Below are 13391 nucleotides of genomic sequence, written 5' to 3'. Positions count from 1 at the left end.
AGCCTTCAGTCAGCAGATGCAGGCTCAACAATTATCTAATACAAAAGCTTGTGAATATATAATCATGGCATGCATGATAAGCACATGATCCTAATAACCTTCGTGCAAAGCTACACGTGGCAAAGACCCAATTGGCCACGACCAGGCTTTAAAAGATTTGAGCACATGAAAACGAGCTGATCATTTGAAGTAAAGAACACTAGAAGTACTAGACAGAACATTTCTAAACTTATTAGGAGATTTGTTCGCCTTTTGTTTCTAGACTTTTCAAACCTTATTGGCATTTGGTTGACTCGTGGTCCAAGGTTTCTCGGATCGGCATGTCACTCGAAGAAATTTTTTTTGATCTTGAGGCATCAATCATTATCATAGTTCGCGGGGGCGTGGGGGCTCTAGTTGGCAAAATGTTACGCATGCATGATTATGAGACTCACATGCATCTAGATATGGGGGTGACGTTTTTAAAAAGAATGCTAAAGTTAGTGGTGCATGACTGATTCTTAGCCGTTGATGCATGTGGAAATGCTGGTTGAGAATCACTAATGTGAGTAAAAAATGGTCGTAACATATGTTTAGGGTTTTACAAGTCAAGGAAGGGTGAAACTTGCATGCTATTCATACTATGTCCAACGGTACAGATATTCGATCCACATGCATCAACGGTTAAGAATCTTACGCGCACCGGGAACAAACTGTAGCAAACCGTCTAAAATATCGATATAATCCCGATATTTCCATCGAAATTTCCGTGTTTTTGGACTACCGATATTTCCGATATCATCAATATTTTAGACCTTGATAGGAACTCTATGTGGTACTAAGTCACTTATGTATCTTACCATGCAATGTATAAAGTGTAAAATATTGTACTAATTCATTAATTACTACATATTTTCTACACTCACAATGTTTGCCAGCTCGCTATATAATCAACTTACATCAGTTAAATCCATCATGCAATGCATTTCCTTCCAATTTTTTATGATAACCTAATAGATGATTGACTAAATAAACATCCTGCGAAGTTTTAATAAAAAAATCCCAAGTTTTTCTTACAATTTTCGTGGTTTTTATTCAATTTTTATCGATATCGATAATATTTCGATATTTCCATTGAAATTTCCGTATTTTTAGACTATCAATATTTCTGATATCATCGATATTTTAGACCTTGCCGTCAACCATACAAGGCTACAACCCCTAAAAATAGTTTGCCAATCCAACGCCTTATTGGGCTAAGCTAGCAACCCAATGATTGAGCCATGGGCATCATAGGCCTGGATCTTACATAGATGGCAGCAGCAAGTGGGCCTACTGGTCGGGGGCTAAGACCTAACATTTGAGGTTACGTGGTCATTAGTTGTCTTTGAGTTCTTCTAAAATCCGATAAATTCGCCCCCACCTCCTCCTCTCCCTCTCCCTCTCCCTCCCTCTCTAAACTCAGAGGTCAGCTTCCTCCGCAGCGACGCGGGATACCAAAGGTCAAATCTCTCTTCTCTCTCACTCTCTCTCTCTCTTTCTCTCTCAAATTTGAGAATTTATACATGCAACATGAATTCATATAGTATTTTACACGTACTAGGAACTACCTTTGACAATTCGATTTGCTGTGTTCCAAAGTTTTGATATCTGTTGGATGATGAAATCTGTTTGTTTCCCCAGAAAATAACGTAGGAAAAATACCAACTTGTAAAAACTAAAATGTTCGAATAATTCCACTTGGTTATTGGTTTGGTGGGTTCATTTGGTATTCTATTTGTTACATGGGGAGTAAAATTTAAAGTTTGCAATTCTAAATAGATGGTAGGTGAGTTTCTTGTTGCAGCTTGTAGAGAAGCAGAATATTTTTTATTTATTTATTATTCTCTAAAAATACGGTAAGCATTAGCTTACATATTAACTAGCTCATTGAGGGCAAGCTTTGGCACAATGGAAATGTTGCTTCTTTGAAACCGAAAGGTCATGGATTTGAGTCATGGAAACAACCTCTTTGCAAAACAAGGTTAAGGCTACGTACTATAGACGTTCCCCTAATCCCTTTGCGAGGAGCCTTGTTGACTTAGGGTCACCCTTTACTGTGCAGATGTAATTCTTCAATTAAGTTGCAATCTCAGAAGATTTTGTTTCTTGTACTTCATATGTAGTTTTGAATTTTCTTTCAGAAGGTGGTGTCTTTCGCAAGTTCTGTTGAACAACGCTTGAGCTAATCCTTTTGTTTTGTGATGACTTATTGGACCTAACAAAATACTAACTTGAATTAGTGAATAAAACAGTAAAGCAAGCATGAGAGAAGAGAATTTAACGGGGTTCGGCTGTGTGTGACTACTTGCAAAGGAAGTGGAAATTAGTAGTGATACAGCCACGGGTATATGGAACGATACAATTACAATCGATCACCAATAATCAAGGAAAGAATTATGATGTAAATAAGCTACAAGATGAATTTCTCTATTTTTTTAATTATGCACATTGACAGTTTCTGTGGATCATGTGGTGCATATAATGTTTCATAAAGTAGTGCACTTGTGTGTAAATAATTATTGAGAAAGGCTATTTTTTCCGTCTTGTTGAAAAGATCATTGTTTCCATACTGCCCACAACTTGCAGGGAAGTAGAGAAAGGGAATGATTGAGGGTTCTGTAGAACGTGGGGAAACTGACCTTGTTAGACGGGTAGTAGAAACTGGTCATTCTAAGAAGATAATAGCTTATGATCAAGAGTACTAGTTCCTTCACAATGCCCAAGGGTGAAGTCCAAGTTAATCTCTTAGTGAATGCAGCACCTCGGCCTTCCATTGTTAGAATTATGGAGACAGGTGCAGAAACAACCAAAAATCGTGTGCGGTCAAATCAAGTGTTGAAAAAGAAAAGAAGAAGGAGACGTAGGATGAAGAAGCCAAATTTACTGCAAGATACAGGTCTAGCTGAGAACCTGCCTCGGGAATATGGTCAAAGCGACACTAATCATATGCATAGATTGTCAACTTTAAGTCTATCTGATGAAAGAAGTGATGACATTGTAGTTATTTCATCAGGAGGTGTTAAAACCATGAATGAAGAGGACAACAGATCAGGGATTTCAAATATCTCAATTGTAAGAACACCTGTTTGCGATACAGAGAAAAAGCTTCTTATTCTTGATATAAATGGACTACTTGCGGATATAGTCTCTCCTCCTCCGAAGGGACTTGCATCTGACATACGAATTCAACGGCGAGCAAGTGAGAAATTTTCTGTATTATTGTTTCACTTATAAACTCTAATACTTCATTATTCTTCGTCTTTAATTGCGTCATTACTTTCTTTGTCCAGTTTTCAAGAGGCCCTTCTATCTTGATTTTCTTAAGTTCTGCTTTGAGCGTTTCGAAGTGGGTGTGTGGTCTTCAAGATCCAAGTAAGTTTGTTATCCTTTCTTTCTTTCGTTTTGCTTTTATTCACTTATTCTTTTATTTTAAATTTAAGAACTTTTATTTTCGTTTCTGCCTCTGTTTACTTTAGCAATATCTCGGTTTGTTAACTTATCCATTAGTTTTAGGAATAGTTAGTGACAGCAATACCTATTAATTTGTTGAAGGAGAATTGTGGAAAAAGTGATTGATTATCTGATGGGTGATATGAAGCACAAGTTGCTGTTTTGTTGGGTAAGTGCTTATATCCCTGTTCGTTTTGGGCATCATCTAACATTTTGTATGTAGAAATTGCAATAACATTCTCGATTCAACCTTTATTGCTTGCTCTTATCCTCAATTACTGTTTGGGATGATATTGCAATGAGTCAAAATTAAAGAATTTTCATGAATCTTTATGATTCGTATGGCATGCAAATCGTTGTCTAGATATTATTACTATGTCTATTGATTATTTCTTTGTTATGTCAAGATGAGTCGTCCTTTTTTCTCGGCTAATTACTTTGGTGACAGAGAATCAAATCATCACTAGATAGATTCCTTTTCCTACCAATGGGCTCCTGCAACCATAAAATAGCTCAAACATTGATTTCCTTGCATCCGAGTTGTGGACATCTTGATGGATTTTATGATGGCGTTGCAGGATCTATCCCACTGCACTGCAACAGGGTTCAGGACGCTAGAAAATAGGCATAAGACCTTGGTTTTTAAGGAGCTGAGGAGAGTATGGGAAAAACAAGAGCCTGGTCTTCCGTGGGAGAAGGGTGCATATAATGAATCAAACACAGTGTTGTTGGATGATTCTCCCTACAAAGCCTTGCTTAATCCTGTAAGCTTCAGTTTTAATTCATCTGTTCTCTTCTTTTGGATACTTATTTAAGTAATTCTAAATTTTGATTTTGTATTGAACTCTTCTCTCATAGGCACATACTTCAGTGTTTCCGTATCCATTCACGTTCCAGCGAGGAAGCGACACTTCATTAGGTAATAAAATATATTCCTTACTGCTTTCTATCTTTCTTTTAAAGTTTGCAAATGATGAAGTTTTGAGAAATGTTGGGAGGGGACACACTTGTTGGATTTTCCGAGTTCATCGTTCTTTAGTATCAATCCTCTGGTTCATTTGAATGTGGTTATCTGCGCAAAAACAAGTTCGCCAGAAATATACTAGAAAAAGAGAATGTAAGAGTTATTCAGAAGTTCATACAAATTGACTTGTCAGCTACCTCCAATATAAGGAGATGGAGTTGTACATTACATGCGAAGAGAACCTTCACATTGTTTGCTTACTAAGAATTTTCATAACTTGTTGGTTAGAAAGTAAACGGCCAATGTTACGGGAGAAGAGGAACTGAAATTAGCAGGACGCCCTTTTGTTAAATAATGCATCTTTCCTAGCTCCACTCCTTGATGACAGAAATATTTACTTTGCACTTGGGTTGCTTTATTTTGGTTTTTTTTTAATGGTATCAAATGTCATTCTTTTCAACGGGTTGGAGGCAAATGATAAATATAAATGACCATAATGCATGGCAGGTCCTGGAGGTGATATTCGGGTCTATCTGGAAGGGTTGGCTGCAGCTGAAAATATACAGGAGTTTGTAGAGCAACAGCCTTTTGGCCAAGGACCTATTAATGAAAGTAGTGCATCTTGGCCATTCTACCTCAAGGTTCTTAGAAAGGTGTATACTTTAGAAACCGCCAACATAACTTGTAATTCTACGGTGAAGGGTTAGGTATGCGAAACTCGTTACTTGTGTTTTTGCTGTGGCGATCCTTTGTATCTTCGGCGGAGCTCTGCTCTCATCCCCGAAAGGAGTATTCTTCCGAAGTTTTGCCAGAACAAGTGGAGCTGGTTATTTGCCAAAACAGACGTAGCTTGTAGGAAAATTGACCGCTTGAAAAAACTGTAGTCGAAGTGTTCATTGGAACAAATATTGGAAATTTACTTTCTGGTAGATCCATTTTTCGAAGTTGTTTCCATTTCAGATCAGATATTGACATTCACATGGTGGGTTTTATGTTAATTTTCTTGAATGCTGAAGAGGGATTAGTTGCATATAAGTGCAAGGAACATCTAAGAGTAGTGTTGTTTTGCTCACCACATATTTATTATAAAACCAGAAATCTATCGAACTAGCTTTTAGCCTAGCGGTAATTCTCTTCCTAATGTTTGCATGCTTTTTACGATAACTTGCCTGCTGTGCGTGATTAACGTGGATGGGGTTGGGGTCCATGTTGTTAGTAAGTTCCTCTCCCTATTAGAACATGTTAAATGGAATCTTATTGCATTTTTTTTTTAATAGAGTGATAATGTTAATGAGTTAGAATTAATAGAGTGATAAGATATCGAACATATTAGATGTTGCATAAAACCCAAGATATGCAATTTTTTATTGAAGGTTTTACATGCCTGCCAGTTTATTAATCTAATCTTCCTACCATTCAAAAACAAATAATACCAACTACCAAGATATATACAATCTCCACGCAAGTGATGGAGACATTACATGGGATGAAGTCTCTCTACCCATGAGTGCCATTGATTTTTCCCATACGTGCTTTGGATGATGACTTCGCATGCACTGTGCAACAGGCGGATGTACGACTGTCGCTGTCTCCTGCATATTTTCATCAAAATTGTACCATGCCCTCCGTTTTCTTTAACATCTCTACCTAAATTTGACAACAAAGCTACCGCGTACCACAACTTGTTGAAACACTCATGACTTTGTGACGCCATAATGTTCTCTCTTCCTCAACATTTTAGCTAAAGGTGTTGACTCTTCGACCATTCTGCGTCGAGTTCCCATTCCTCCTCTTGAACTTTCCCCACAAATCTCACACAAGAAAAAGTTTACATATATATATATATATATGTATATAAGTTTATAGATAGGGACATTATACAAAAGATCATCCCATATGTGTACTGTAAGTTTGTACTCGATTTGAAGGGGGCTGACATGAAATCATGATGCAGCTGCATGGTTCACAAAAATCGTTATGGCAATTCTGAGATTCGGACGATGAAAACAAGGACATACATATAACAACACATGGGGGGCCATGCACTAGGAAAAAACCAAGATGGGGCTGGGGCTCCAATGGTTTGATTAGGAAAGGGACTTGGGTGTCAACCTAAAGTATCGTTCTCGGAGATTGTGTGGAGTTCACGATACGCAGACGGATGAGGAGGTCTTTTTCTTTGAAATTGTTTTGCAATTTTAACCACTTGAAATCGTCAAAATTGCATCAAGTTTTTCTTATACTGGAATTATATACATTCAAACTTGTTGTCAGACATGGCATGTGATGTAGGCGACTTTCGATCCCAATTACCTGGCAAACTGATTTGGATGTTTGGTGCTCGACATATTCCCTACCGCATCTTATAAACTAATGAATTTAATCCCACTAATATCACTCTTCTCAGTACACGTGACACTTGCTATTATTTATTATTTATAATTCTAATTATATTCCAAGTCCCTGTATTATACAACAGTCATGTGATTGGTAATAATTCAAACTCTCGTTCTTCCCGTATAGAATAGCAAAAATACACACTTGATGAAGAAGCACAGTGTTGGCTTGTTTTGCTTCACATAATTAAAAACTAAAAATTAGAGAGAAGCTTTCAAATAATTGAGTTGTATGGTTTGGTTTTCTTGCACCCCAAGTTTAGATATGGTGTAATGTTAGGTTGACTAAATTTTTACACCATATTTGCAAATCATTTGATGTATTACTAATAAAAAATAAGCACATTAATCAATACTTGAGCAATAATACAATCATCGTCAACCACGTTATATGGTTTACAAAATATAGTTTAAATAAATGATCTCCCTAGAATTACCCCTAATATATTTGATGAAGGCTCTCACCCTCACGTACAATCAGGGGATAAGATATGCTTCGTACATTGACTTCATTAGCCAAATTGAACAAAACCCTCTAACGTGGAACTATTGCATATATATATATTCATACACACCTTGTTTAACGGACACACAATTTTGGGTCCTCCATGAAATTCTATATATATATATATATATATATATATTCATACACACCTTGTTTAACGGATACACAATTTTGGGTCCTCCATGAAATTCCTAAATAAGAATATTGAGAATAGGAACCGACCCTACTATAAATCTCCCTCATTGTGATTTAGTGCACATGTGATTGTTTGTTTTATACACTTAATTAATTAAATTATTGGGAAATTATCCCATTTTGTTGACTTTTACAAAGCTCCTAATTTTGTTGACGGGTAATATTAGAACGACTAAATTTATAGACAAAATTTGTAAACTAAATGATGAATCACCTATAAGAATGAGCACGTTTATCAACGCTTAAGTCATAATCCAATCATCAAGTTCCATGTTATTTAGTTTACAAAATTTTATTTACAAATTTAGTCTCCTTAGCATTACTCTTTTGTTGACTTTCATAAATCTCCTAATTTACTTATACAATTCCTTAGCATTACTCTTTTGTTGACTTTCATAAATCTCCTAATTTACTTATACAATTGGTGATTTGATGATGAGAACTTGTGGGTGGATATTTGGAGATCATGTGCCAATCATGGTGGGTGGAGGCTGCGATGCTTCTTCTTGGAACCTAGTTTAGGATTATGATGGAGATGCTTAAATCAGTTGGTCCACGCCAAATGAAGCTAAGCTAAAAGGCAGATAAGTAAATAAATCCTCATGTGATGTTTGCACTTTTTCCATGTGGCCCTGCACCCTCCACACCCCCTCCTCGGTTTCAATTATATATATGTTTGATATCTATCGGAATCACCACACCTTTTATCATATAAGATCGCACAAGTTAGACGAAATAATTAAGTAGCTAGCTAGGTAACCAGATGCACCCTGAAATTCATGTATATATGGATTTAGTAATAGGTTAAAGCTAGAAAGTTAACATTCCCCATGCAAGCAAAACTAGCTAGCTTATCTCCCAAGTCTTAAATTTAAAGCTAGGTAACTCATGGGATTTGTAGTGGCTGTGTAATGGTTTTATTGACACCTTATTTACAGTAAGTTGTGTGAACTACTCTTCAGATCAAGAAATTAATCTCTGAATAAAACGTACTCATTTGACATCTTCTTGTATTGTGTTGTCTTAATTAATAAATTTTTTTATCCTTTCATGTCAACAAGAAGAAAAGTTAAATTCAAAAATTCCGTAAAAAGAAGGGAGGGGGAGGCGCGACAACATCTATCGTACGTAGCCTTACCTTTACTTTGTAAAGAGATTATTTTCACGACTCGAACCTATGACCTTTCAGTCACAAAGAAGCAACTTTTCCGTTGCTCCAAAACTCAGCCTCAAATTAAAAAATTCATAATTTTCTGTTACTTAGTTGATGTGATGATGCATACCCACCATCACACTACTAAACAAATCTGAGCATATAACGATAGATTTTTAAAAAAAAGTTTTAGGATCTTCACTCCATTGGCATCAATATATATATTAATAATGTGTGGGCACATCTCAAATCTCAAAAGCCAATAAAAAACTATTTCAGTGTATGTTTCATTCATAAACGGTCGCTGCTATGCCAATGTGTGCTGTGTGATGGTTGTAAATAAATTTTTTCTTTTAATTTATATGCAAGAATAGTTAGTATTCTGTATGAAATTAGAAGGTCTCTGTATGCAAGCATGCTGAAATGCTTCCAAAACGCGGTTTCCATAAACATAAGATAGCTTGGCATTTTTGCTGGCACCTAACATGCATGTGTTTAGTTGAACACGTACGTCTTCAAGGGCTAAAAAAGTATAGGGATGGCTTAAGCGTTACTAATTCGATGGTTAATTAGGTCAGATATGTGCTTTTGGTTTAAAAACGTTGGAGTGATCGATGACTTCGATGAGTACTCATTTTTTTCCAAGAAAGTTTTAATTAGGCGTATTTAATTGGGGTTATCAAGAATTCTTAAAAATGCTAGAAGTTTGATTGAGTTTTAATGGACTTTCATAGACTTTATTTGAATTTTGAGTGTATGCTTCAAAATCTCAAAGGGAGAGACTGAATTCATTAAACCTAAAGGACACTATGAAATCGCTCCAAGTACATCAAAATTGTTCATTTTTAAAATTCGTGTAAAATTAAACTATGATTGAATACACATTAATTTGACTTCTTCAAAATATGATTGGATATATTTCTGTGTAGACTTTTATAATATATACATATATATATATTTATTAAAATTTTGTATTGGATAATCCTAAATTTTTAGACTCTTAAAAATTATAAAAATTACAATTGAAAACATCCATTAAATTAGTTTTCTGCCATTAATGGAATTATGCTCATTGTAATTCCACTACCCTTTTAACTTTTTAACAAATAGGAAAAAAAAAGTGTCCAAAAGTCCAGATCTCATGAGGTCATGGCAACGTGTTCTTGTACAAGACATTGAGTCATGCATTAGGGCTGGCCAACTTCGTAATAATTTCAAATCCTTGGCATATTCATTGAAGCAGCCAGGAAATTTTGCCTGGCGTTTTAGTTTTATATATTTTCTTCTGAAATTTTGAGCTTCGACGTTTTACACCAATAACAACTATACCCATCAACACTATAATTTGTAAAAAAATAATACTCCGGCTGGTTTATTGTGCCAAAAAATAAGGTGACATACAGTCTATAAAGAGTCTTACGTTGAGAGAGTCTCCTTAGCATTTCTCACATACACATATATATATCCATACTCCATGTTGAGGCAAAGGCACGTGCCCCTGTGACAACCCTTAATTAATTAGCTTACATACATCGTATGGAGATTATCATGAATGCGACTTCTTTGTGTATGCATTCATTAGGTTTAGGTTTGAGTCGCTGATTAGTTTAATCCGAGTAGTGATTAGTAAAGATAATGCTACCATTTGTAGCTAGTTGTTTGCCGTTTGCAACTCGTATCAACTAAAAATAAAAAACAAAGACATTATGATAAATATCATTAATGTATAAAAAAAATATACTTGACAGAGCCATTAGACCATAAAAAGCAGTATTAGGTCTTATCATCACATCATATTTACTTAAATTTAGAGTTTGTCTGATAATCATTTTGTTTTTTGCTAGCTCCATAAGCAAAAGCCCCTATCATGATAAATCTTGCGATGTGTTGAGGGTGAGTATATAATGCAGCTTGAGTAGTACAGTCTTGTGCTATTAACGCATGAGCAACTAAAGAGTACATGCACTAAGGAAAATGAAGGAGGAAGGAGAGTGGTGGAAAGATGGCAGGAGAGATGTAGAAAAAATATACAAGAAAAGCCACACAAAACGAAAATTAAAGCCAAACCAAAACTATTTTTAATTGTTTTCATTTTCAAGTTTTTTTGTTTCATCTTATATTCCTTATTTCTTTCCCTCTCTTCCATCACCCTTCTTCATCATCCTTTTCCCCATATACCTTTCTCATATGTCAAACACAAAAAGTGAAAATTAAAAATTAGAAAACGAAATGTTTATTAAACACGTCCTTAGTTTCTACCATATAGACCATTTTCGGTTCTAACAAAAAACGTGGGCTGTGTGCGACTAATCACCTGAGGGATAGGAGTAAGCGCATATGCATCAGTATACGTAATTTGGCCACTATACACATGATATACCTCACTTGAGCAGGCAACATATATATATATATATATTTGTTCTTCTCTTTCGTATATACTTTCTAATTTTCCTTTTTCGGGTTTCAGATAAATATATGCAAGAAAACATACAAACAACCAAATTAATGGGGGCTGTACGTGTCATAAAAAATTGGGGGCAATATGTTATGTAATATTCTGGCAAGGAAGTGTGTTCTTCCAAATGAAGATAATCTATCTTCTGCACAATTTTGGAAAACCTAGCTTGCTGGATGCCTAAATACTTGTGGGTCTGAAAGTACAACGTACTTAGGGCATATTATACAGAGTTTTGTAATTATGTATTGGACCACCCCACTTCGCTAATATGTACAAACTACAGCCATACACTTTGTGTACGTGTTGGCATTATAACAACAATACCAATGAATAAGTAGAGTCATATATGAATTTTAAAACATCACTACATTCGGTTTTGTGCCAAATCTTACGTTAGCTCTAAGTACTCCATGTTTTTTCTTAAAATAATATTCTTAAGTCTTTCTATGTCTTCTTTTACTCCGTTTGCTCAGAGTCTCTGTCTATATCACATTTTTTAGCCGGAGCATTTATAAGTCTTCATTTCATTACATGGCCAAACTACTTTAATTGATGTTATATCAATCTTTAATTGCGGTTACTCCTACTTTATCTGTAGGTCTTTGCTGGACGTGCTAGGCATTGGGTAGAAAAATAACAAATAAGGTTGTAAACAAACAACAAATAGAAATGAAAAAATAAAAAAAAAAGGAAAATTTGTTGTGGATCACTTTCGAACATGCTTTTCCAATCAACCATAAATTATAAAAATCTTTGTACACCTTTCACTATCTCTCCGCTGATGCATTAACATGATGGCATTTAATATGGTCCGTAATAAATATGTTGAACAAAATTTACAAGTGAGAATCAAACGTGGACTCTCGATGGATTACTGTGTGCAATTAAGGCACATCTTTTAGCTAAAAACGTACTTAGTGGTCTGATCTATATAATGCACTGTCTAGTGATGTAAATTTTAATAAATAAAGCATCTGGAAAAAAAAAAAAGATCCAATGGTTTTATTAATAATTGTATTGTAATAGATGAATCAAATATTTTGCACCTATTTTGTGTGGCCTCTCTGGCCTCTATCATTGACTGACACATGTTAAGTTTATGATAATGTTAGATTTATTAACACGTGTCAATCAATAAGAGAAGTTACAAAGAAGTCACACACAAAATTGATGCAAACGTTTGAACTCGTATCGGATAGCAAAGAGAGGGTTGTTGCATTTCATGCATACAATGTACAAAGTAGTGCACTCGGTCGAGGCACAATATATTGGAATATGCCGACAGACTTTGATTAGAAATATACATGTAGGGTGAAAGATAGTATACATTCCTGAGATAAGGTTTGGTCCAGTACGTAATAGATGATATAACGCTGAGGAGATGAGCATGTTTTTGAGTTTATCCAATATAGATTTCCTGCGCTTATATTATCTTGTTTTTCATGGATATATGGACTCACAAAAAGCACATATATGTAATTAATATATGTATATATATTAGGGTTGGATCGGATGTTCTGGTTAGAAGGTCTAGAGGAAGACCTAGCTAGGAAGACTTGGAAAGAAATTTAAGAAAAAATATGAAGTATTTGGAACTAACAAAAGACTTGCCGCAAAATCAAGTGTGGTGACATTCTAGGATTTATATAGCCGACCTCACTTAGTTATAAGATAAGATTTGGTTGTTGTTGTTTTGTAGGTCAATCAATATATGGGATTAATCCATGGACCTTCTTCTTTCTCCAGTAACGTATATATCAGCAAATACCATGCATGTGACAATCTAAACTAGTAGCAGAAAACATGCATTTTTCCAAGGGACTCGATTACTCAAAGCGGCACAACCACTGAAAATGTGCGTCTTTTCCACACAATTTTGGGAAACCTAGTGGTCCAGCGGCTTGAGGATATATGCATTTCTGCAGCTTAAAGTTAAAACGTCCAAAAACTTATTAATCAATTTCTGCAGCTTTTAAGCCCGCAGTACTGATCTCGCCAACAGATTTCAGCATAAAGTTAAAAATTGACAAAAATTGTCTTGTGATAGTAATAAAAAGAATTATATAGTTGTTCATGACAAATAGACTTAATTTTTGGCGACAGTCTACAATATTCTGGAGTATTGAATACTCCGTCACTTAGAATTAGATTCAACTCAATGGTTATCAAATTTTCTTTAATTGGCTATTGATTGAAGCAAAATACTAAGTGGTGGGATATTCAATACTTAAGGCTTTTTTTTTTTTTTT

The 13391-nt window shown here is 35.2% G+C and overlaps 1 protein-coding gene across 3 annotated transcripts; it reads left to right on the top strand.

The window, feature by feature from the left end:
- The first annotated feature begins 1346 nt into the window (after positions 1–1346).
- On the top strand, positions 1347–5379 carry LOC103442849 (uncharacterized FCP1 homology domain-containing protein C1271.03c-like). Of its 3 annotated transcripts, XM_029107863.2 has the most exons (8): positions 1347–1481; positions 2608–2917; positions 3035–3220; positions 3312–3393; positions 3574–3640; positions 4050–4235; positions 4330–4390; positions 4943–5379. In XM_029107863.2, exons 2-8 carry the CDS (start codon positions 2710–2712, stop codon positions 5140–5142), a joined length of 990 nt encoding a protein of 329 aa, XP_028963696.1. In that variant the 5' UTR covers positions 1347–1481; positions 2608–2709; the 3' UTR covers positions 5143–5379. The 3 variants fall into 3 exon arrangements, with proteins under 3 accessions (XP_028963696.1, XP_028963695.1, XP_070660777.1); XM_029107862.2 differs by having other exon boundaries at positions 2608–3220; XM_070804676.1 differs by having other exon boundaries at positions 1377–1481; positions 2274–3220.
- Positions 5380–13391: the final 8012 nt, after the last annotated feature.

The sequence above is a fragment of the Malus domestica genome, chromosome 09, assembly GCF_042453785.1.
Source record: "Malus domestica chromosome 09, GDT2T_hap1".
In the NCBI taxonomy this organism is placed as follows: domain Eukaryota; kingdom Viridiplantae; phylum Streptophyta; class Magnoliopsida; order Rosales; family Rosaceae; genus Malus; species Malus domestica.
The sequence above is the reverse complement of the archived record's forward strand: the minus strand, read 5'-3'. Positions and strand labels throughout refer to the sequence as shown.

What these genes read in the sequence shown, in the direction of transcription:
- LOC103442849 (XM_029107862.2), top strand. Translation starts at nt 2,710, where the DNA reads ATGATCAAGAGTACTAGTTCCTTCACAATGCCCAAGGGTGAAGTCCAA. An exon ending in ACAAGTTGCTGTTTTGTTGG is followed by an intron (nt 3,641 to 4,049) that starts GTAAGTGCTTAT and finishes ATGGCGTTGCAG; the next exon opens with GATCTATCCCACTGCACTGC. An exon ending in AGGAAGCGACACTTCATTAG is followed by an intron (nt 4,391 to 4,942) that starts GTAATAAAATAT and finishes AATGCATGGCAG; the next exon opens with GTCCTGGAGGTGATATTCGG.